Source organism: Lycium barbarum, chromosome 10 (genome assembly GCF_019175385.1).
Source record: "Lycium barbarum isolate Lr01 chromosome 10, ASM1917538v2, whole genome shotgun sequence".
In the NCBI taxonomy this organism is placed as follows: domain Eukaryota; kingdom Viridiplantae; phylum Streptophyta; class Magnoliopsida; order Solanales; family Solanaceae; genus Lycium; species Lycium barbarum.
Window position 1 is genome coordinate 45,481,791 of NC_083346.1, and position 22,183 is coordinate 45,503,973.

Below are 22,183 nucleotides of genomic sequence, written 5' to 3' on the forward strand. Positions count from 1 at the left end.
AGCTGTCAATAACTGATATCTATCCAAATGCACATGATCATTGGAAGTGAAAAGGGTCCTCTACGTATGCTTATCAAACAGATATCCAAACCAAATCCTACCTTGTAACTCCTTGCATTTAGAAATATAACCACACCAACCGAGCCACATAACAAAATTAACAAGCACTAATAATATGAAAAAATCAGAAGAAACTGCGAAGAAAAACAAGGGGGCAGAAACATGGAAAAGATCAAAATGCGAAATGGTAATGAACTTCTTCCACCTCCCAAACTCTTGATAAATTATTGCTGCATTTTCCATCAAATACAACAAATACAAAGCTACTGGCAAATAAATATTACAGACACCTAGAATCCTGTAACCAAAAAGACGGTAACAACTGTAACCATCTACTGCCCTATGGTTTCCTGGATTAAACTTACAAAAACTATTGTACATGGTGGCAAAAAGAGAATTGCCACGGAGGCCATCCACTGTGGCCTCCCTTGCGATCAACTACCTGCTGACGTCCCCTTTACTTCTCCAAGAATCATCCTCTCTGATGATGCTTGCCGCCTGCCCACTAAATTGTTCAGCTTTCGCATAATGCATTTTGATGGCAGCCACCGGATCTGAGACACCGGTACACTGCAGAACCCCTCCTCTTCCAACAACCACCCCCCTCGCTTGTTGCGGCATACCAGCCACCACATCGAACCCATTTCTTCTTTGCATCTCAGAGAACGCCTCTTGCCTCTGTTTCATCTCTATAGTAAAAGGCTGCACATCTCGATTTCTGTACACTTGATAATCTGCTGCTGCTACTCCATTACTTACATCTCTTGTTGGAAACACAGGGACACCGTTCAAACTCCGTTCGGCGCTCTTCACAACCCCATGCAAAGTAGGCTGCTCTATTTTGGTGGAAGGTATTGCATAATTACCAAATGCAGCAGGATATTTTGCCAACAGGATAGCAGAGTCGGGCAACGCAGAAAACCCTGTCTGTATCCTATTCCCGTCCCAAAAACCAAAACTTCTCACTGGATGATTCTCTGAACCCAGGAAGTTATTTCGTTCGAATTTGGAAGTGGCTGAATTCCCATCTAAACTATGACTTGCACTAAAGGAATTGCTACCAACTTTCAACTGCTGATTGCTACCATCACTCTGCTGTGCATTGGAACTGGGATTCGCTTGAGGGCATGGTTTACTGAGAATCTGTCCGAACAATTTCACATCACCATTCCTACAAGGTTTCTTCACATTTGATGAACTACCTCCTCCTGTCTGTTCTCGGTTAGGAATCAGAGGATCAGAAACAGAACCACCACCACGATTTGTACCATTGCACTTCTGGAGAAAGCAACCAGTTGCAGAAAACTTATCTAATTGTAGATTCCTACCCACCACCTTCTGGAATTCTTGCAAGGCAGCTGATGTTCTGCAGCCAGGATCCCCACTCTTCGTGAGAGCTGACTCCCCCAATGAATAACTGTCAAGAATCTGGCAGACCTGGGCTAACCGTGAAGTGCTCGGCAAGGGCTGTTCAGCTGACTGAGTAGCATTCTCACACTGCTTATCACCAACATTCTCAAGTTCCAGTTCTGATAATCTATCAGCAGTAGAAGCTTGAGGCATCTGTTTCCTCTGAACTGAGATATTGCTTTCCAAGTAATTGACACCTGGCTTACACTCAGAGTCAGATTCCAAAAGAGTCATATTCTGGGATCCATTCAGAGGACACAATCCCTCTTCCCTAGCAGCAGCAAGACGAGAATTACTCCCAGACAACACCATATCGGGCTTTCTATCTTCCAAAGAGCAGTTTGACCTACTTACTTCAGCTATTTCTGTTTTTCTATCTTTCAAATCCTGTTCAGGCGAAGAGACTACTCCCTTGATTTCTTCCCTTAAATGCTTGGCAGAAACTTCACTGGGACACGGCATGTCAGACAGGCCAACACCTTCCCGAGGAACTGGAACCATATTCTCATCCCCATGACCATTTCCAATACAAGCACCAAACTGCATCTCACAGTCCCTAATGACTTCCACCTCTTGATTATCTACAGGACAGTTTACCTGAACTGAATTCTTTGACATAAGTTCAGTATCAACAGAATCCAGTTCTCCAGCTCCATCTTTGTCATCAGAGCTGGTAAAATCGGGCTTTGAGATCTCCCCCTTCATATATAAATCAGATACCTCTTCCAACATCAAACTTGATTTTTCATTACACAACAGCTTAGTCTCCATAAAGCAAGCATCAGGATCACTTCCACCATTAACATCCTGCCTCACCAAATTGCCAGGTCCAGGAAGAATCTTATCTAATCCAAGACACTTCCTAGCCTTGCTAAAGAAGATCTTGCACTGATCACGGGATCTCGTTCCAACACGTCTTGAGACCATAACAAAATCTTTGCCATAAGCTGACACAGCCTGGATGAAAGTTGATTTCTCTTCATCTGTCCAATCAGTAGGATCCATCTCCCCGCAGCTCTCATCTGAACAGGTTTCATCATCAACACTCTGAGTAACCTCTGGAGTCAGAGGCAATCTGGTCGACGAACCCACTTTCTGGTGCTTCCATTCCTGGTTTCCTTCTCCAGGATCAACTGAACTTGTAATGCAAGAACTCATAGCTTCTGATGATAAGGAACCACAGATACCAGCCAAAACATCAGCAGCCACTGTTTCTCTTTCACTATGACATACATCAAGACTGTTTGACCTCTCCAACTCATTGAGTCTGGACGTCCTATACTCAGTGACCATTCGAACAGTGTACTTTGACGTACCCTTTTGCTGAATTTCAATACTATCCTCCACATTAGCTGCAATTGCTGATGCAGCACCTAAGATATCGAGAGAAACAGAATTAGCCTCGCGGTTCCATCTTTTCCCAGAAGAAGCAACAAGGTAAGTATTTGCAGAACAAACTTTTGCTTGTTTAGAATAATCTGGTTTCCTCCTTGTTCTCTCAAAACAATCTGATTTGTGATTCTTGTAATAGAACTCTATGCAATCAGCAATTGTCTTATGATCAAAAAAAGAAGCTATCTTCCTGAAGTCTTTCCCAAAGGTAGCAAGCTTGTCAATAAAAATTTCTCTCTCCTTAGATGTCCATGGATTGATCAAACTCCTTTCTTTCTCGGCGGCACAGGGATCTTCCACGAGACTATTCTTTGAAATGAACCTTGACATCGTCCTCTCCTTCTGATCTAAAATTAAAGCAGGCATCCTTAATGTGTTCCTGTAGACCTTTGCCCCAAGTTCCGAGAGCAGCCTGCTTGCAAAGTTCAATAGTTCTGATGAGGGTACCAGACTTAAGTTTCCAACTGCATTGGCAAAGAACATTTTTCCAAATCAGTATTGCAAAGACGATGACATTAAGGCAAATGAAGACACTAGGGATGCTAAAGCCAAAGAAGAAAAGGATGAAAACAGCTGCACACATATTTACAGAGTTAGGATGCAGATATCAAGGAAGTACCAACTATTTTAAATGAAGGGTATCCAAGCCGGTGCATATGGGATCTCTGACACTGTGTATAGTTGGGATTTAAAACTGGATTCTTCGGGTTGTTACTTCTATGCCTGTTGCCACTGCTACACCCCAACCAGTCAGCCTACCCCAGTCATCCCTTTGGGACCAATATTAAAGAGCTAGTTTAATTAGAAACAAACAACTTACAAATAACCATCTTACATTCCTTCTCTTTAGTACTACTGACCTTCCTACAACGTAAGAAACAAAAAAAATTCCAGAAAGGGGGATTGCAGACATCTAAATTCCAAAAAAATGCACTATTTATATGCATTCCAAACTCATCCTTCACGAAATCTATTGCAAGCGTCTCCATCAAATTGAAGAAGTACCCTCGCTTATATTAGACATGATTAAAAGTAGGATATTTCTGATTTAACAGAATTCACAAGTATCTTCAAATCAAAGGAAGTTGCGCCCAACACCATCCAACTTGGACACCATAGGTGATCATGTGCCATCCTCTACCCTAGTAAGTATAAATTAGTCATGCAGCAGTCAGCAAACTGAGACCGGACTCAACAAGCCGTTGAAAAGCAAACTGCCTGGAGTAACAAAACAAAGGTCTCCCAAGGCTGAACTTCCCTCTCAGTAGAGCGGGCTTACAGCAAAAGTAAAGCTAGTTTTTAATTAAAGCTAGACTACAAGAACCATATTTAGTATAAAACAGCCCTTACGTAATTCTGAAGTTTTAAGAATGTCAGAACAACAAGAATTAAATTTGATGCACAAAAAACTACAAATTGAACCCTAATTCTTGCTACAATGTGGTACACTCGGTTCAGACTTCTTTAGATTTACATATAGTGACTCTATGACATGCTGAAATTATTGTCAGATGAAATTTGACCAACTTTCTGTAAACTTAATTGTAAATCACATATACAAGTAAATCATCATGGCAAAAGAATATTTCATTAAGATGAAATTCCCAGTCCCTCCAGATTTAGGTGCCGTTTGGCCATAAAAATTATTCACTTTTTTCCGGAAATTTTTTTCACTTTTTTTACTTTTGGGCGTTTGGCCATAAATATTCGGGATGCAACTTGAAGTTGGATTCCGGAATACCAAAAACAAGAAAAACTTGTTTTTCAAATTTTTTTCACTTTTTTACAACACATTTCACCAAAAACTACAATTTCAAAAACTATGGCCAAACACAACTCCAACTTTAAAAATTCCAACAAAAGTGAATTTGTTTTTGGTATCTATGGCCAAACGCCTACTTAATCTCTCTAACCACCCCCAAGAAGATTGAAGCCCCAAGGATTAAACAAGATCTCTGACTTACCAATAAAACCAGTAAACATTTTTTGTGTTTGTTTTTTGTGGTGGTGTGTTTTTGAGAGGGGGGGGGGGTGAGAGGGGCCCCAAAATGTAAAGAGATAATTTTAAAAAAAAGCATATTAAAAAAATCAAATTCCCCATTACCAATTGACAAATAAACCTTCCAAATCAAAGAACGAAATTGTAGTAAATGTTAATCAGAAATTCTATACAAAATTCCAACTGGTACATGCACGGAATATAGGAGACTGAAAATTGAAGCAGAAACTCAATCTATATTATAAAAATAGAGTTTAACTCATGAGGACCAATGCCATGACATTAAAAAACCCAGAGATATGGCACGAAAGTCTCTCCCCCCCCCCCCACCCCTCAGTTAGTATGAGCTATAACTATGACTACTCCACAGGCTATGAACAACAAACTGAGTTCACGTCGTTCCAAATCATCAGGGCCAGAACCAATACACCGCTCACCTGTGATTCACCTAACTACTACTCAAACTTTGGATCACAATGTTAAATACTGTACCCAAAGCTTTAACAGAAGTATCACAAACACAAAATTCAACTCAATAGATAGTGCAACCAACTTGAGGTAAGAAGAGTGTAAAGCTGCAGAACAGGACCAAAATATCCAGATCTTGAAACTTCTTCCATTTTGGTATTTCACAATTTAAATCTATAAAAGGATAGTGTCACACCAAACAATACACACTCATAAAATAGCAACTAAGCTAATTGTGAGCTATGTTAAGAGAAGGGAAAAAGAGCACGAAGGTTAATGGTACAGAGAAGATAAAGGAAATAACTAACCAGTAGAAATCCGTGAACGAACTGTAGAACGGTGTTTTTGATGTCCTATATGCACAGGCCGCAGGCTCAAGTCAAACTTTTTCTGAGTTTTTGCACGTAACTTCCGTGCAGAAAGCATGTGAATATCTTCCTTCCAAAGGTACTGATGTACCCTAAACTTTAGGGCAATTATCTTCTCTTTGAAGTGTTGAAACTGCTTCCTCTTAGCAAATCTTTCCTTAACCGCAGGATCAATTTGCAACGAAGAGCCCCTGATTGCTCTTGAAAAATCAAAACTACATTTGCTGGCAGACAGTAGGTTGTTAAATACTTCAAATGCTCTCTGTGCAGAATCTTTGTTGGCAGCTAATATCAAATTATATAAAGCATCTTCTCCACAACTCAAACTGCCATCAGAAGCGGAGTGAGAATAACTGGCAGTTGGCTGGGAGGTCTCCCCGCAAGCAAGTGTGTCCCTTGCTTTTTCCTCGTTGAGGCTGCACAGTCTTACATCTGAAATTCTAGACTTAGCTTTTTCCTCAGTGAAACTGCATATCTTGACATTCAATCTTCTAGACTTACTGTCATCTGAAATCAACATTCCACCATGTATCATGGCATCAACAGGTGCCACATCTTTCTCTGAGGGCAATTCAACAAACTTTGAAGTTGCACTACCAGGGCTATCAATGTCCTCAACTTTCACCTCGGTCTGCTCATTTTCATGTATATTAGCCCCTTCCTCTCCAATAAAATCGTCAGGTATATCAACTAGCAAAGGAGCAGGTCTAGAAGCTATATTAGAAGTAGTGCCTTGATCTTCATGAGAATTAGCGTTGCAATCCTTTGGTGGAGAGCACGAAGCAGATGGAACAAGCTGAGTATTTTCAGGTCCAGAGTTCAATGTCTTCAGTTCATTCTCAAGTGAATCAATCTCAGCTTCAGTTTTTTCTAGGGCCTTAGTAATATCACTCTTCCACACTAGCAACTTGTTAGCTGCAGTTGATCTCATAAAACCAGAGTCCACAGAATTTGGGTCCTCTGATTGTAGCAATTCATTGATTGAAGAGTTCAAATGGGAGATTTGAGCAAGATCCCAATTCTCTAAGTTAAAACCTGATCCCTCAGAGTAATACTGGGAGACAACACTGGGTGAGCCACATAAATTACCAACATCCTGATCAATGTTTGTTGCCTTGACTAGTTGTTTATCCTCAAGACCTGTTATTAACATAGCATGGACAAAAAACGTGAATTAGATGCTACTGCTCTGAGCCAAGCACAAACAAATTGTGAATGATTTTTTCTTTTCTTAATCTCTTATACCTAAAAGGGTTGAATTGTCTAACTATCCGGGTGTTAAAACTGCAAACCCATAATTTCAGACCAACCCACTTAAAAAGAAAAGATAAGGACAGCGAGAAATAAAAAGCAACGATATGTCTATTGACAAGATGGATATTTTTCTCTGCTCAATGCCGTGAATGGAAGGATATTCCTAGGATTCTGCTACAAAACCACAATACAAATAGGAAACATAGATAATCAAATGCATGTCTTGTTCCTTCAGCAAACCAAAGGATGGAGCAATAAGAGCTCTATCTCTTTCTTGAATAATTGGAAGTACTATGAAAACTCCACAAAGAGAGCATCAAAACTTTCAAGACAGGGATATGCAGCAGCTATGATACAAAATATATGCTCCCACACCAAAAAGACGTTACTCCCTCCGTCCCAATTTAAATGACACTGTTTCCTTTTTTGTGAGACCCCAAAAGAATGACACCTTTCTATATTTAGTAACAATTCAACATTAAATTTACCTTTTTACCCTTAATGAAAGGGTTTCTAGCCACACAAATTTCAAGTCTTCCTTAATTTTTTAAACTTTGTGCCCAGTCAAACACCCTCATATACAATGGAACAGGGGGGGGGGGGGGGAATATATAAGTTACTGGCCACTTCATGTATTGGGTCAGCAAAGTAGCCAAAAAGAACAGAAAGAGCTTAAGAGTGTCGATCACTAGATACTGGAATTTGTTGAATAGGATCACATCAAGTAAAATAAATATATGATTTTTCAGTTACTGGCGAATTTTGTGAAACTTGCTATTTAATGAATCCTAAAGGTAAGGTTGTGTTACATATAATGCCTGCAAACGCTAAAGTTCGACGATGTGTTACAAAATATATGCTCCCACATCAAAAAGACGTTACTCCCTCCGTCCCAATTTAAATGACACTGTTTCCTTTTTTGTGAGACCCCAAAAGAATGACACCTTTCTATATTTAGTAACAATTCAACATTAAATTTACCTTTTTACCCTTGATGAAAGGGTTTCTAGCCACACAAATTTCAAGTCTTCCTTAATTTTTTAAACTTTGTGCCCAGTCAAACACCCTCATATACAATGGAACAGGGGGGGGGGGGGGGGGGGGGGGGAATATATAAGTTACTGGCCACTTCATGTATTGGGTCAGCAAAGTAGCCAAAAAGAACAGAAAGAGCTTAAGAGTGTCGATCACTAGATACTGGAATTTGTTGAATAGGATCACATCAAGTAAAATAAATATATGATTTTTCAGTTACTGGCGAATTTTGTGAAACTTGCTATTTAATGAATCCTAAAGGTAAGGTTGTGTTACATATAATGCCAAGCTAATTAAAATTTGAAAATAGGGATATTACACTTGCATTGAACTACATAAGCATTTTCCATAACCAAAATTTTTTATCATTCAAATTCAGTCCAAAAACTGTCCCAGTTGCTAGAAGACATACAGACCAAAGAAAATGCCAAGTACAGCTCCTGACAGTTCAGACTCTTTAACACAAACAACTACTTTGGATAAAGCATATTTTCCAGCAAAATAACTTGAGAATAATACCTGGTGAAGAACTACAAGCAACTGACGAAGGTGTGGCAGGAGAGGGGCAATCCGGAAAAACAGCAAGTCTTGGGCTTTTATCCAGCAGGTTCATCAAAGGCTGAGAATGACCAGGTTCCACACTATCACCAGAGATAGAAGCTCCCCCCTTAACAACACCACTATCCTCAGGACCAGGTTCAACTTTCTTCTTCTCATACTTGGCCAGTCCTTCTCCCCAACCCAGGCGCGGCTTCTTCCTGGAAGTTGTCTCTTGAGAAGGGGCAGCAGAAGTTACACAAGCCGTTGCATCCACTGCTTGCACAGCTTTCGACTTTCCAAGTTGCTGCAATTCGGGCTTTGTTGTCTCATTAGAATCCACTCCCATGCTTTTCGAGCTACCAGAATGACTTAACGATCCCCTTGACGATAAACTTCCAGAGCGAGCCCATTTCAGTGGCCTCCATTCCATGGACCCCAGCGAGGTCTCCCTCTCAAATCTTTGTCCGGTGCTTGCCGTTCCATTTACACTAGCACTCTTATTGTTCTGTTCTCTAGAGTGAGATTGATCACATGTGTTAGGGACCATATTAACATCATTTGTAGCATCATTCTGTCTTGCAGAAGCACTGGGGGATGCAGCAGCTTCCCAAGAGTGACCACCGCCTCTCCAATCCCTCTGACCAAAAGACCTATTTTCCCTGCCGCTGCTATTATTCCTGCCGTACTTTCCACCATCTCCACGAGACTGCCGACAACTCTCATCTTCATTCAAACGAGAAGGCATGAAACCCCCATGTCCAGGTTCTTCAGTATACATGTGCCAATTACCCTGCTTACCATGACCTTCAGCAGAAAAAATTCAAACCCCCCAAAAAAATAAGATCACCAAAAAAGCAGCAAAAAATACCAACAGATAGAAATAAAATAAAAACGGAATTTAGAAGAAAAAACGGATTCTAATGAATTTTAAACTCTAAAAAACTATAGAGTGACAGATAGATAAAAACAAGAAAATCACAGATCTAGAGAGGTATAAAGAGAAAAATCAACCCCCAAAAGTAAGCTTTAGGCACCAGATCAGCCCTAGATACAAGCTATGACCTCCCCACCCACCCCAAGTCATATACCCTAGAAACCCAAGAATTTTTTAAGAGTATGTTAATATAGATCCAACCATGAAGAAGCTAACAACGAACCCATAAAATTGTTATTTAGTAACCTACTTTCAGCCCCAAAAACCATAAGGCCCACGAGTTTCTAGATCGAGCAATTTGTTACAAAAACGATAAATTGACCATTTTTGGAATAGCCAAAACAAGGGTGTCAAGATACCCGAAAAGGGGTGTCAAAATACCCAAAAAAAAAAGGGGGCGTGAAAATACTGAAAACCCTAAATAAAGGGAAGCAGAAAAAAGGAGATATAAAACATACCAGTGGTCGGGACGGCTCTAGAGCGATAATCAGGAAGCCAGCGAGAAGATGCGTAGTGGTGGTGAGGTGTAGGCTCCCTCCACCTGGGCCCACTCAACACTTCTGTCCGATCCTGCTGCTGCTTCCTCTCCTTCCGATCCCACGGCAATGGCTCTGGCGGCATCTATTCTACCTTCTCTTTTATCACTATAAAGCATCACACAACCCCCACCAAAATCTAACCAAACCCCACAAAAACAAAAAAATTGTTGGATCCTAAAATTACCCACAACTGCACCAAACCCCACGGCACAACCAAAAAAGAAAAAACTAGGGTTAGGGTTTCCCAAAAATAAAAATCAATAAAAGAAAAACTAATACTACTATTGGTTTCTTCTTTCTTGATTCTTGCTGTGTTCTTCTTATTATTCTGCTTCTGTGTGGGGGATTCTTCAACGGAGAATCAGAGAGAAAAACAAACGAAAAGGGGGAAGAGAGAGTGTGTTTGTGTTTGTGTTTGTGTTGTTGATAAGGGACAAAAGAAAAAAGAGGCAACCAAGAGAGAGAAGAGAGGGAAACAAGAATAGGATTTTTAATTTATTTCCCTTTTTTTTTCAATCTCTTTTGATTTTTGATTTTTGATTTTTGATGAGATAAGAGAGAGAGATAGAGAGCGGAACGTATGCGGATCTCAACCCACTTATTATGCCACATTTCATTCATCTTTTGCATCCGCTCATATTTCATTATTATATTTATATATTTATTTATTTTTATTGCTACTAGAATTTATTTTATTTTACTAACTACATGCGCGCATTTATTATTTCATTTCCTTTAAAAAAAAAATTAACTTGGGAAATCGAAATTAATCAAGTATTCGCGGTTCTGTCTGTCTACCACCTTGGTTTAGTACTTTTTACTTTGTGTCCATTTTTGCATGTACAAGTATGGCTTCATCTCTATTGATTATTTACCATGAATGTTATTCAAGACCTTGACGAGACTAATAAATGCACCCATGGATTTTGTGCCCTTTTCCTTTTTTCTTCTTTTGATTAAGTTAACGGGGAATGGTTAAAAGAGATAGTTACTACTGTTTACACCGAATTTAGGTAATAATTAAATTTATAAGTGAGGTATAAGATATGTGAATAAACTTTAATTTATTTTGGGTGGATGTGGAATATATGTGGATTCGTATGCTATAATATATATGTATATATGTGTTAATGCCTTGAATAAATATGTTGATGTTGATGATTAAGCTAAGTTGTATTGAATGTGAATAGGCAAAGCTAAGAACACCACAGATTCAGACTAAAAGAGAGAGAGAGAGTGAGCTTCTGTTATATCCCGTATTTTTGAACCTCGGAGCATCTGCTGGGGTGGGGCCCACATACCGAGATTTTTTTTTGGAACATCTGAAAAGTCATATGAATCACATATGTAAAGTTAAACACAACTCATGAAGTACCTTTGGACCAAATCAAAGTGGAAACCCTCCAAACGAATATTTTTAAGAAAACGTTTTCGGGTGACCTGACTTTGAGGGGCAAAAACTGTATTGTAAGTTTGGAATTTCGAAAATACCTTGAAATAGAAGTTGTAGATAATTGAATTAGCTTTCAATCCATAGGTCGTGGGTTCCCAGGTGACGTCGGTACAAGGAGTTATGAACGTTTTAAGGTCGAAAGGTCAGTGGGCTAGGCCCAACTCGGGACCAACCGAGTTGGCCCAAAAAAAAAAAAAAATTTTAGGCCCAATGTTTAAGGGGTGGCCGGCCAAGTGAGGCCCAACCCATGGCTTTAATGAATATTTCCATGTGCTAATTAATTATAAAGGGATCACTATCCCTTAGAAGGTTCAAGAGACTTAGAAGAGAAAGAAGAGCAAAACAAGAGCACAAAAAAGAAGGCATTTCGGGTTTGGTGTGGAAAATTCACCACCAAAAATCTTGTGTTAAAAATTTGTATTTTGTGGTTTCCTTACTAAGTTGAGTCCCCTCTTCAACTTGGTGTAGTTGGTTTGGAGAAAGGAGGCCTTGGTTCACCAAAGTGATCACAAATTCAAGTAAAGAAGACTAGAGGAAAAGGTAAGAATTTATCCTTTATTCTTGTGTTATGGAGTTTTGTTTGGGTTGTAGTATATAGAAATGTGTTGATTATATGGAGAAATGGAAGTTTGCAAAGTGGGTGTGTGGTATATATGTGTAGCCATGTGTATTTGTATATTGTATAGCCAAAAATGTATAGAATTCATGTTGTATTCTAGTTGTGAATGTGATGGAATTTATGTTGAGAATGAAAGTGGAATAAATTTGATTGAATGGAGAAAAATAGCATATGGCCGTGTGGTATATTTGACTTGGGAATGAAATGGATTAAGTTTGTTTAGAGTATTGGAGTGTTGTTGTAATGCTTGATATGTAAATGAAGTTAGAATGATATAAGTTTGTATTGAATTGGAATGTAGAAACTTATGTCGTTTTAGTATGGTTTTTCCGACATTAAGGAAATGAAGTTGTTTGGTTGTTAGTTGTGATGACCATTGATGAATTTGGAAGTTGGAAACTTGTTATGAAGTTGTATGCTAAAGATTTGATGTTTTGCATAAGTTATGATTTTGGCGGAAGATTGTATATCATGTATATCGAGTGTATATCTTAAGGAAAACGATATGAAATGTTTCTAGAACTATATGGTGATGATCATGATGGTTGTTGAATATGAAATTATTGATCTTAGTTGAAAGTTGGGTTGAATTGAAGATTATGTCAACTTGTGAGAAAAATGACTAGTTGAAGGATATTTGTGTTTTTAATGTTCATTGTTGATATTGTTGTTGTCGTTTGGGTTGTTGTTGATGATTTATAGCCGAGTTGAATTCTCGGGGTGTCATATGTATAGGGGAAGTGCTGCCGAAATTTCGGTAGTCAAATATGCTTAAAGTTGAAATAATGGCATTAATAATTCACAATTGGTAAACTTGACCAATTGCAGTTTTTCGACGAAACGGGAAGTGAGTTTGGAAAGGCTTAAGGAGCGCGAAAGGTATGTAAAGCAACCCCAATTCTTCCCTTGGCATGCCCCTAGTGTGTTAGGGTCGGATCCGGGCCTCGAAGGACCTCTTGGCCCTCGGAATCCGCAAGACAAAATTTCAGTTTTTCCTTCAGTAGAATTGAACCATTTTGACACGCTTTTTCTGAAATTATGCAATTTTGCTCTAAATTATTCAGAAAGTCATAGAATGTTTGTATAACCTTTTTAGGTGATACTATATACTTAGAGGACACAATTTGAGCCCGCCGCCTTGTTTGTCCCAAGGCGGTCCCGCTATTTACGGTTTTGCCCCTAATGTGTTAATGCTTCCTTTTTAAGCGATTTTTGAAAGAAATGTTTTAATTTCCCTACTAATCGCTTAACGAATATTATTTTAAATATTCTGTTAAATATTATAAATTATTTTGACACTCGGAATGACTTCGGGAAAGTTATACTTCTGTAATTTATTATGATATCCGAAATACATTTATTATGATTCCGTCCGACCCCATTGGATTTGTTTGTCTTTGATACGCTTCATTGAGTCTTTGAAAACATTTATTATATTTTTAAATTGCATTAGTCTCTCACTACTCCATTCGTGGATGTCCCAATGTTTCCCACACTGAGCCCGGGCCAGGATATGTTGTCAAGCGTAATTCTCTGCATTGTTCGCCGCGTCCCGATGTGAGGGGGCAGGTATACGCGTACATGGGTCTGTGGAGTATGATGTGCCATGTCCGCCTATTCTGATCTGATCTGTTATGGCCATTTTGATATGATATTATATAATACGGGGCCACGCCCCTTTTCTGATTCCTCTGTATTGTGGCACTAGTGTCGGGAGGGTGACCACGTTCTGTCTGCCGAGTCCCGTGGCAGGGATCAGATATGATATGACATATGTTTCTGTACACATTCTGTCTGATTTGGAAATATGCATTTGACACTCTGGATTTTGTACCCATTTTCTGTAATCATTATGATTTGACTTCTGTGATTCCGCTTTACATATTCAGTACATATTTCGTACTGACCCCCTTTCTTCGGGGGCTGCGTTTTCATGCCGCGCAGGTACAGACGACAGGTTTGCTGATCCGCACGTTTAGGATCCTATTTCTGCTATTTTGGGGCGCTCTCTTCTACAGAGCCCATCTTTTGGTACAATCTGTCACTGCTATCTGGATATGTACTTTGTTCAGGGTATGACGGGGCCCTGTCCCATCTTATGATTATGATATGTTCTGTAGAGGTCTGTGGATACATCTGTGTGGGTTCTGTACATATGTTTGGGATGTTTTGTTTTATGATAGCCTTATCGGCTTCTGTGTGCCAAGTCTGCTCTTCGGCTAAATTCTGTAGCATCCACTAATGTTATTATTATATTATTATTCTGATAATATGCTAATTTGGGTATCGGGTACGTATAGGTGCCCAGCTAGGGCACTGGTCGCGGCCCACGGGGTTGGGTCGTGACAAAAGTGGTATCAAAGCGGTTCGTCCTCGGAATGTCCACAGACCGTGTCTAGTAGAGTCTTGTTTATCGGTGTATTGTGCACCACACCTATAAACAGGAGGCTACAGGGCATTTAGGATACTACCCTTCTTTCTGTCTTAGATCGTGCGATAGAGCTGTGTTATCAGGATGACCCCTCCCTAACGAGTGGCTATGTTTGCAGATATGCCTCCAAAAAAGGCAACAGCGGCCCAAAAGGCCAAGTCAGCAGCCTTGGGAGAGACTAGCCGGGTCCAGAGGATTACCAGGGCCCAGGCACATATTGCTCCGGGGACTTTTCCCCAGACAGAGGGTTCGTCTACACCGCCACTCGTGGAGGAGATTGGGGCGGCCGTAGCTGCAGATCGGGGGGCGGCTCCACCGCCAGCTCCCGCAGTTCCAGTACCTGAGCCTCCAGCTCCACGGCCAGGCACTGAGGATCAGTCTATGAGGGAGGCAGTCCAGTTGCTGACTAGACTTGTGGCAGGGCAGGTTCAGGGGCATGGACTGGGAGGTGACCGGGCAGTCAGGCGTGATAGTTCGAGAGCCCGTGAGTTTTTGACTTGTAACCCTCCAGAGTTCTTCGGGACAAAGCCCGAGGAGGATCCTGAGGAGTTTATTAGGAAGATGCGACGCACTCTAGATTTGATTAATGCTTCCGAGACAGAGTCAGTCGCGTTAGCTTCGTACCGGTTATATGATGTGGCGGCAAACTGGTACGAGTCATGGGGGCTATCCAGGGGGGACGGCGCTCCTCCAGCAGTTTGGGGCGATTTTTCTCAGGCATTTCTTGGACACTTTCTGCCCCCAGAGTTGCGACGAGCCAGATCTGATAGGTTCTTATTATTGAGGCAGAAGGGCCGCAGTATCCGGGACTACAGTTTGGAGTTTGATTCCTTGGCCCGATATGCACCTACTGTGGTGGCTACTATGGCGGACCGGATGCACAGATATATTATGGGGCTGGATCGGTATTTTGTTGATAGCTGCTTAGTATTGGCTGCTCAGCCCGGTATGGACATTGCCCGTATCCAGGCCCATGCCCAGGGCATGGAGGATCGGGGCAGAGGAGGACACCAGCCTGACAGGGGCCAGGATCGGAGATAGCCCAAGAGGGCCAGGTCATCTGGAGACTTTCGGGGCAGACAGCCCCAACAGCCGCAGCAGCCTAGCAGATTTTCATCTCAGCCGGCGCAGAGCGCGCCTCCCCAGCCTGCAGGTCGCAGATTCGATAGCCCAGGGTATTCAGGAGCAGGCCAGAGCTCCAGGGCTTCAGGTTCGCGGACAGATAGGGGTTCTGGTCAGATGAGGCCACCCAGGGTTCAGTGTTCTTTTTGCGGCAGATACCATACGGGAGAGTGCTACAGAGCCACCGGTGCATGCTTTTCTTGTGGCCGTCAGGGCCATTTTGTGAGAGATTGCCCGTATAAGGGTAGTTCGGGTGGTGCAGCGCAGCCTACCGGATCAGCCGCTGGGTCTTCATCTTCGTCAGTGGCTATGCGCCCTACGGGACAGGGTATTTCGGCACCAGCGGGTCGCGGCAGAGGCCGTGGTGGAGCTTCTGGTATTAGCGGTCCTTCGAACCGCATTTATGCTTTGGCCAGTCGCCAGGATCAGGAGGCATCTCCTAATGTCGTCACAGGTACTTTATTGGTCTTCTCTCGATCTGTGTATGCACTAATTGATCTAGGTTCGACTTTATCATATATTTCACCCCTTGTTGCCGGTAAAATTGGTATTATGTCTGAACCTATAGAGCCATTTGAGGTAGCCACACCGATAGGGGATTTTGTTGTAGCAAAACAGGTTTATAAAGACTGTTCTGTGATCGTTTGTGACCGTGACACTAAGGCAGATCTGGTAGAGTTAGATATGACTGAATTTGATGTTATTATGGGTATGGATTGGCTAGCTTCCTGTTACGCTAATGTTGACTGCCAGAATAAGGTAGTTCGCTTCCAGTTTCCCGGGGAGCCAGTTATAAATTGGGCTGGTAATACAGCATCGCCGAAAGGTAAGTTTATTTCATACCTTAAGGCAAAGAAAATGATCAGAAAGGGTTATATCTATCATCTGGTTCGGGTGCAAGACTTGGACGCCGAGACGCCGACACTTCAGTCAGTCCCCGTGATTAATGAGTTTCCAGATGTTTTTCCCGACGAGCTTCCAGGTCTTCCTCCAGAGCGGGAGATAGACTTCTCTATTGACTTACTCCCAGACACTCAGCCTATCTCTATTCCTCCGTATAGAATGGCGCCTGCAGAGTTAAAGGAGTTGAAGGAGCAGCTGAAAGATTTGTTGGATAAGGGCTTCATCAGACCCAGTACTTCGCCTTGGGGAGCCCCGGTATTATTTGTGCGTAAGAAAGACGGGTCGCTGCGTATGTGTATTGATTATCGGCAGCTGAATAAGGTAACTATAAAGAATAAATACCCCCTCCCCAGGATTGATGATTTGTTTGATCAGCTGCAGGGCGCTAAGTGTTTTTCGAAGATAGATCTTCGATCCGGTTACCACCAGGTGCGAGTACGAGAGGCCGATATCCCTAAGACAGCTTTCCGGACCCGATATGGGCATTACGAGTTCAGGGTTATGTCTTTTGGGCTGACAAATGCTCCCGCAGTATTCATGGATTTGATGAACCGGGTATTCAGGCCATTCTTGGATATGTTTGTAATTGTATTCATTGATGATATCCTGGTTTATTCTCGGTCTGAGGCGGAGCACGCAGATCATCTGAGATCGGTATTAGGGGTACTCCGGCATCAGAAGTTATATGCGAAATTTTCTAAGTGCGAATTCTGGCTGTCTTCAGTGGCCTTCTTGGGGCATGTTATTGCAGCTGATGGTGTCCGGGTGGACACACAGAAGATTGAGGCCGTGAAGAATTGGCCCAGACCTACGACGCCCACAGAGGTACGCAGTTTCCTGGGGTTAGCAGGCTATTACAGGAGATTTGTAGAGAAGTTTGCTTCGATTTCAGCGCCTTTGACAAGGCTGACTCAGAAGGGAGCTAAGTTCCTGTGGTCTGACGCTTGTGAACGGAGCTTCCAGTTGCTGAAGGAGAAGCTGACTACAGCCCCAGTTCTGACTCTTCCAGAGGGACCGGACGGGTATGTTATTTATTGTGACGCTTCTGGCATGGGGTTGGGCTGTGTATTGATGCAGCATGGCAGAGTTATAGCGTATGCTTCCCGGCAGCTCAAGAAGCATGAGAAGAATTATCCTACCCACGATCTGGAGCTCACAGCGGTAATTCATGCTCTGAAGATATGGAGACACTATTTATATGGCGTTCATGTTGATATCTATACTGATCATAAGAGTCTCCAGTATATTTTCAGGCAGAGAGAGCTTAATTTGCGACAGCGGAGGTGGCTGGAGCTTCTGAAAGATTATGACGTGGATATTCTGTATCATCCGGGTAAGGCTAATGTTGTTGCCGATGCGCTCAGTCGGAAGTCTATGGACAGTTTGGCCGATTTACAGCCAGACAGGAGAGAGATAGCCCGTGATATTCAGCAGTTGGCTAGTCTCGGGGTTCGTCTGGCCGATTCTGGAGATACACGGATTTCTGTTCGAGGGGTTTCTGAGTCATCCCTCAGGGACGATATTAAGCGGCGTCAATACGAAGATCCTGTCTTAGCTCAGTACAGGGACACAACCTATGATAAGGAGAGGACTCCGTTCGAGTTTTCACCGGACGGTACTTTGTTATACAGAGGCAGGTTGTGTGTACCTGATATTGCAGGCCTTCGGCAGCAGGTTATGAGCGAGGCACATTATGCTCGCTATTCGGTCCATCCTGGGTCTACGAAGATGTACCATGATCTCCGATGCTTATACTGGTGGGACGGCATGAAGCGGGATATTGCAGAGTTCGTCGCCCAGTGCCCTAATTGTCAGCAGGTCAAGATTGAGCATCAGAAGCCGGGTGGACTGTTGCAGGAGATGGAAATCCCGACTTGGAAGTGGGAGGTTATTAATATGGACTTCATTACAGGTTTGCCTCGCACTCCACGGAAGTATGATTCCATCTGGGTCGTCGTTGATAGGCTGACGAAATCAGCCCATTTTCTTCCCGTCAGGACTACCTATTCCGCCGAGGATTATGCCAGGCTCTATATTAAGGAGATTGTGAAGCTCCACGGGGTTCCTATATCTATTATTTCTGACAGAGGCGCCCAGTTTACGGCGCATTTCTAGAGATCTTTTCAGGAGGGACTAGGGACTCAGGTGAGTCTGAGCACCGCATTTCATCCTCAGAGCGACGGGCAGGCCGAGCGCACTATACAGACGCTGGGGGATATGTTGCGGGCCTGCGTTATTGATTTCAGAGGCAGCTGGGATGATCACCTGCCGTTGATTGAGTTTGCATATAATAACAGTTACCATTCCAGCATCAAGATGGCTCCGTACGAGGCTTTATATGGCAGGAAGTGCAGATCGCCGATCGACTGGTTTGATATTGGCGAGACAGAGTTGATTGGCCCAGATATGGTCCAGCAGGCCGTGGACAAGGTGAAACTTATTCGAGAGCGACTGTTGGCAGCCCAGAGTCGACAGAAATCATACGCGGATAAACGGCGTCGACCGTTGGAGTTTCAGGTAGGCGATTGGGTATTTCTGAAGGTATCGCCTATGAAAGGCGTGATGCGGTTCGGCAGAAAGGGTAAGCTCAGTCCGCGTTATATTGGGCCTTATCAGATTGTTCGGAAGGTTGGAAATGTCGCCTATGAGTTAGATTTGCCATCTGATTTGGAAGCGGTACATCCGGTATTCCATGTCTCTATGCTTCGCAGATGCATTGGTGACCCTTCCAGAATTTTCCCTGCGGATGATATTCAGGTGTCGGAGCAACTATCGTACGAGGAGCAGCCCGTATCTATTTTGGATCGTCAGGTAAGGAGGCTTCGGAATAAAGATGTAGCCTCTGTTAAGGTACTGTGGCGGAACGATAATGGGGAAGAAATGACATGGGAGGCCGAAGAGGAAATGAAGAAGAAATATCCTCATTTGTTCTCTATACCCACAGGTAACCTTAAATCCCTGCTTTAATTTATTCCAATATCAATCGTGTGTCATATGTGATGTCTGTAAACATGAACTCCCCCAAAGTATTTTCAAACCCTATGAGATTAATTTAACATTCGAGGACGAATGTTCTAAAGGGGGGGAGGATGTTATATCCCGTATTTTTGAACCTCGGAGCATCTGCTGGGGTGGGGCCCACATACCGAGATTTTTTTTGGAACATCTGAAAAGTCATATGAATCACATATGTAAAGTTAAACACAACTCATGAAGTACCTTTGGACCAAATCAAAGTGGAAACCCTCCAAACGAATATTTTTAAGAAAACATTTTCGGGTGACCTGACTTTGGGGGGCAAAAACTGTATTGTAAGTTTGGAATTTCGAAAATACCTTGAAATAGAAGTTTTAGATAATTGAATTAGCTTTCAATCCATAGGTCGTGGGTTCCCAGGTGACGTCGGTACAAGGAGTTATGAACGTTTTAAGGTCGAAAGGTCTGTGGGCTAGGCCCAACTCGGGACCAACCGAGTTGGCCCAAAAAAAAAAAAAAAATTTAGGCCCAATGTTTAAGGGGTGGCCGGCCAAGTGAGGCCCAACCCATGGCTTTAATGAATATTTCCATGTGCTAATTAATTATAAAGGGATCACTATCCCTTAGAAGGTTCAAGAGACTTAGAAGAGAAAGAAGAGCAAAACAAGAGCAAAAAAAAGAAGGCATTTCGGGTTTGGTGTGGAAAATTCACCACCAAAAATCTTGTGTTAAAAATTTGTATTTTGTGGTTTCCTTACTAAGTTGAGTCCCCTCTTCAACTTGGTGTAGTTGGTTTGGAGAAAGGAAGCCTTGGTTCACCAAAGTGATCACAAATTCAAGTAAAGAAGACTAGAGGAAAAGGTAGGAATTTATCCTTTATTCTTGTGTTATGGAGTTTTGTTTGGGTTGTAGTATATAGAAATGTGTTGATTGTATGGAGAAATGGAAGTTTGCAAAGTGGGTGTGTGGTATATATGTGTAGCCATGTGTATTTGTATATTGTATAGCCAAAAATGTATAGAATTCATGTTGTATTCTAGTTGTGAATGTGATGGAATTTATGTTGAGAATGAAAGTGGAATAAATTTGATTGAATGGAGAAAAATAGCATATGGCCGTGTGGTATATTTGACTTGGGAATGAAATGGATTAAGTTTGTTTAGAGTATTGGAGTGTTGTTGTAATGCTTGATATGTAAATGAAGTTAGAATGATATAAGTTTGTATTGAATTGGAATGTAGAAACTTATGTCGTTTTAGTATGGTTTTTCCGACATTAAGGAAATGAAGTTGTTTGGTTGTTAGTTGTGATGACCATTGATGAATTTGGAAGTTGGAAACTTGTTATGAAGTTGTATGCCAAAGATTTGATGTTTTGCATAAGTTATGATTTTGGCGGAAGATTGTATATCATGTATATCGAGTGTATATCTTAAGGAAAACGATATGAAATGTTTCTAGAACTATATGGTGATGATCATGATGGTTGTTGAATATGAAATTATTGATCTTAGTTGAAAGTTGGGTTGAATTGAAGATTATGTCAACTTGTGAGAAAAATGACTAGTTGAAGGATATTTGTGTTTTTAATGTTCATTGTTGATATTGTTGTTGTCGTTTGGGTTGTTGTTGATGATTTATAGCCGAGTTGAATTCTCGGGGTGTCATATGTATAGGGGAAGTGCTGCCGAAATTTCGGTAGCCAAATATGCTTAAAGTTGAAATAATGGCATTAATAATTCACAATTGGTAAACTTGACCAATTGCAGTTTTTCGACGAAACGGGAAGTGAGTTTGGAAAGGCTTAAGGAGCGCGAAAGGTATGTAAAGCAACCCCAATTCTTCCCTTGGCATGCCCCTAGTGTGTTAGGGTCGGATCCGGGCCTCGAAGGACCTCTTGGCCCTCGGAATCCGCAAGAAAAAATTTCAGTTTTTCCTTCAGTAGAATTGAACCATTTTGACACGCTTTTTCTGAAATTATGCAATTTTGCTCTAAATTATTCAGAAAGTCATAGAATGTTTGTATAACCTTTTTAGGTGATACTATATGCTTAGAGGGCACAATTTGATCCCGCCGCCTTGTTTGTCCCAAGGCGGGCCCGCTATTTACGGTTTTGCCCCTAATGTGTTAATGCTTCCTTTTTAAGCGATTTTTGAAAGAAATGTTTTAATTTCCCTACTAATCGCTTAACGAATATTATTTTAAATATTCTGTTAAATATTATAAATTATTTTGACACTCGGAATGACTTCGGGAAAGTTATACTTCTGTAATTTATTATGATATCCGAAATACATTTATTATGATTCCGTCCGACCCCATTGGATTTGTTTGTCTTTGATACGCTTCATCGAGTCTTTGAAAACATTTATTATATTTTTAAATTGCATTAGTCTCTCACTACTCCATTCGTGGATGTCCCAATGTTTCCCACACTGAGCCCGGGCCAGGATATGTTGTCAAGCGTAATTCTCTGCATTGTTCGCCGCGTCCCGATGTGAGGGGGCAGGTATACGCGTACATGGGTCTGTGGAGTATGATGTGCCATGTCCGCCTATTCTGATCTGATCTGTTATGGCCATTTTGATATGATATTATATAATACGGGGCCACGCCCCTTTACTGATTCCTCTGTATTGTGGCACCAGTGTCGGGAGGGTGACCACGTTCTGTCTGCCGA

General features: G+C 41.8%; 1 protein-coding gene across 1 annotated transcript; it reads right to left on the minus strand.

The window, feature by feature from the left end:
- Positions 1–227: 227 nt before the first annotated feature.
- LOC132615916 (uncharacterized) lies at positions 228–10,533 on the minus strand. The gene is made up of 4 exons (XM_060330512.1): positions 9,919–10,533; positions 8,506–9,330; positions 5,638–6,837; positions 228–3,326 (listed from the first exon to the last, which is right to left on the minus strand). The coding sequence occupies exons 1-4, from the start codon at positions 10,079–10,081 to the stop codon at positions 499–501; spliced, it is 5,016 nt and encodes a 1,671-aa protein (XP_060186495.1). The 5' UTR covers positions 10,082–10,533; the 3' UTR covers positions 228–498.
- Positions 10,534–22,183: the final 11,650 nt, after the last annotated feature.

Excerpts from the sequence above, each read along its gene's own strand:
- LOC132615916 (XM_060330512.1), bottom strand. The coding sequence starts at position 10,081 with ATGCCGCCAGAGCCATTGCCGTGGGATCGGAAGGAGAGGAAGCAGCAG. Across the intron at positions 6,838-8,505 it reads TGCTTGTAGTTCTTCACCAG|GTCTTGAGGATAAACAACTA; the intron begins GTATTATTCTCA and ends TGTTAATAACAG. Across the intron at positions 3,327-5,637 it reads TCGTTCACGGATTTCTACTG|TTGGAAACTTAAGTCTGGTA; the intron begins GTTAGTTATTTC and ends TTGCCAATGCAG.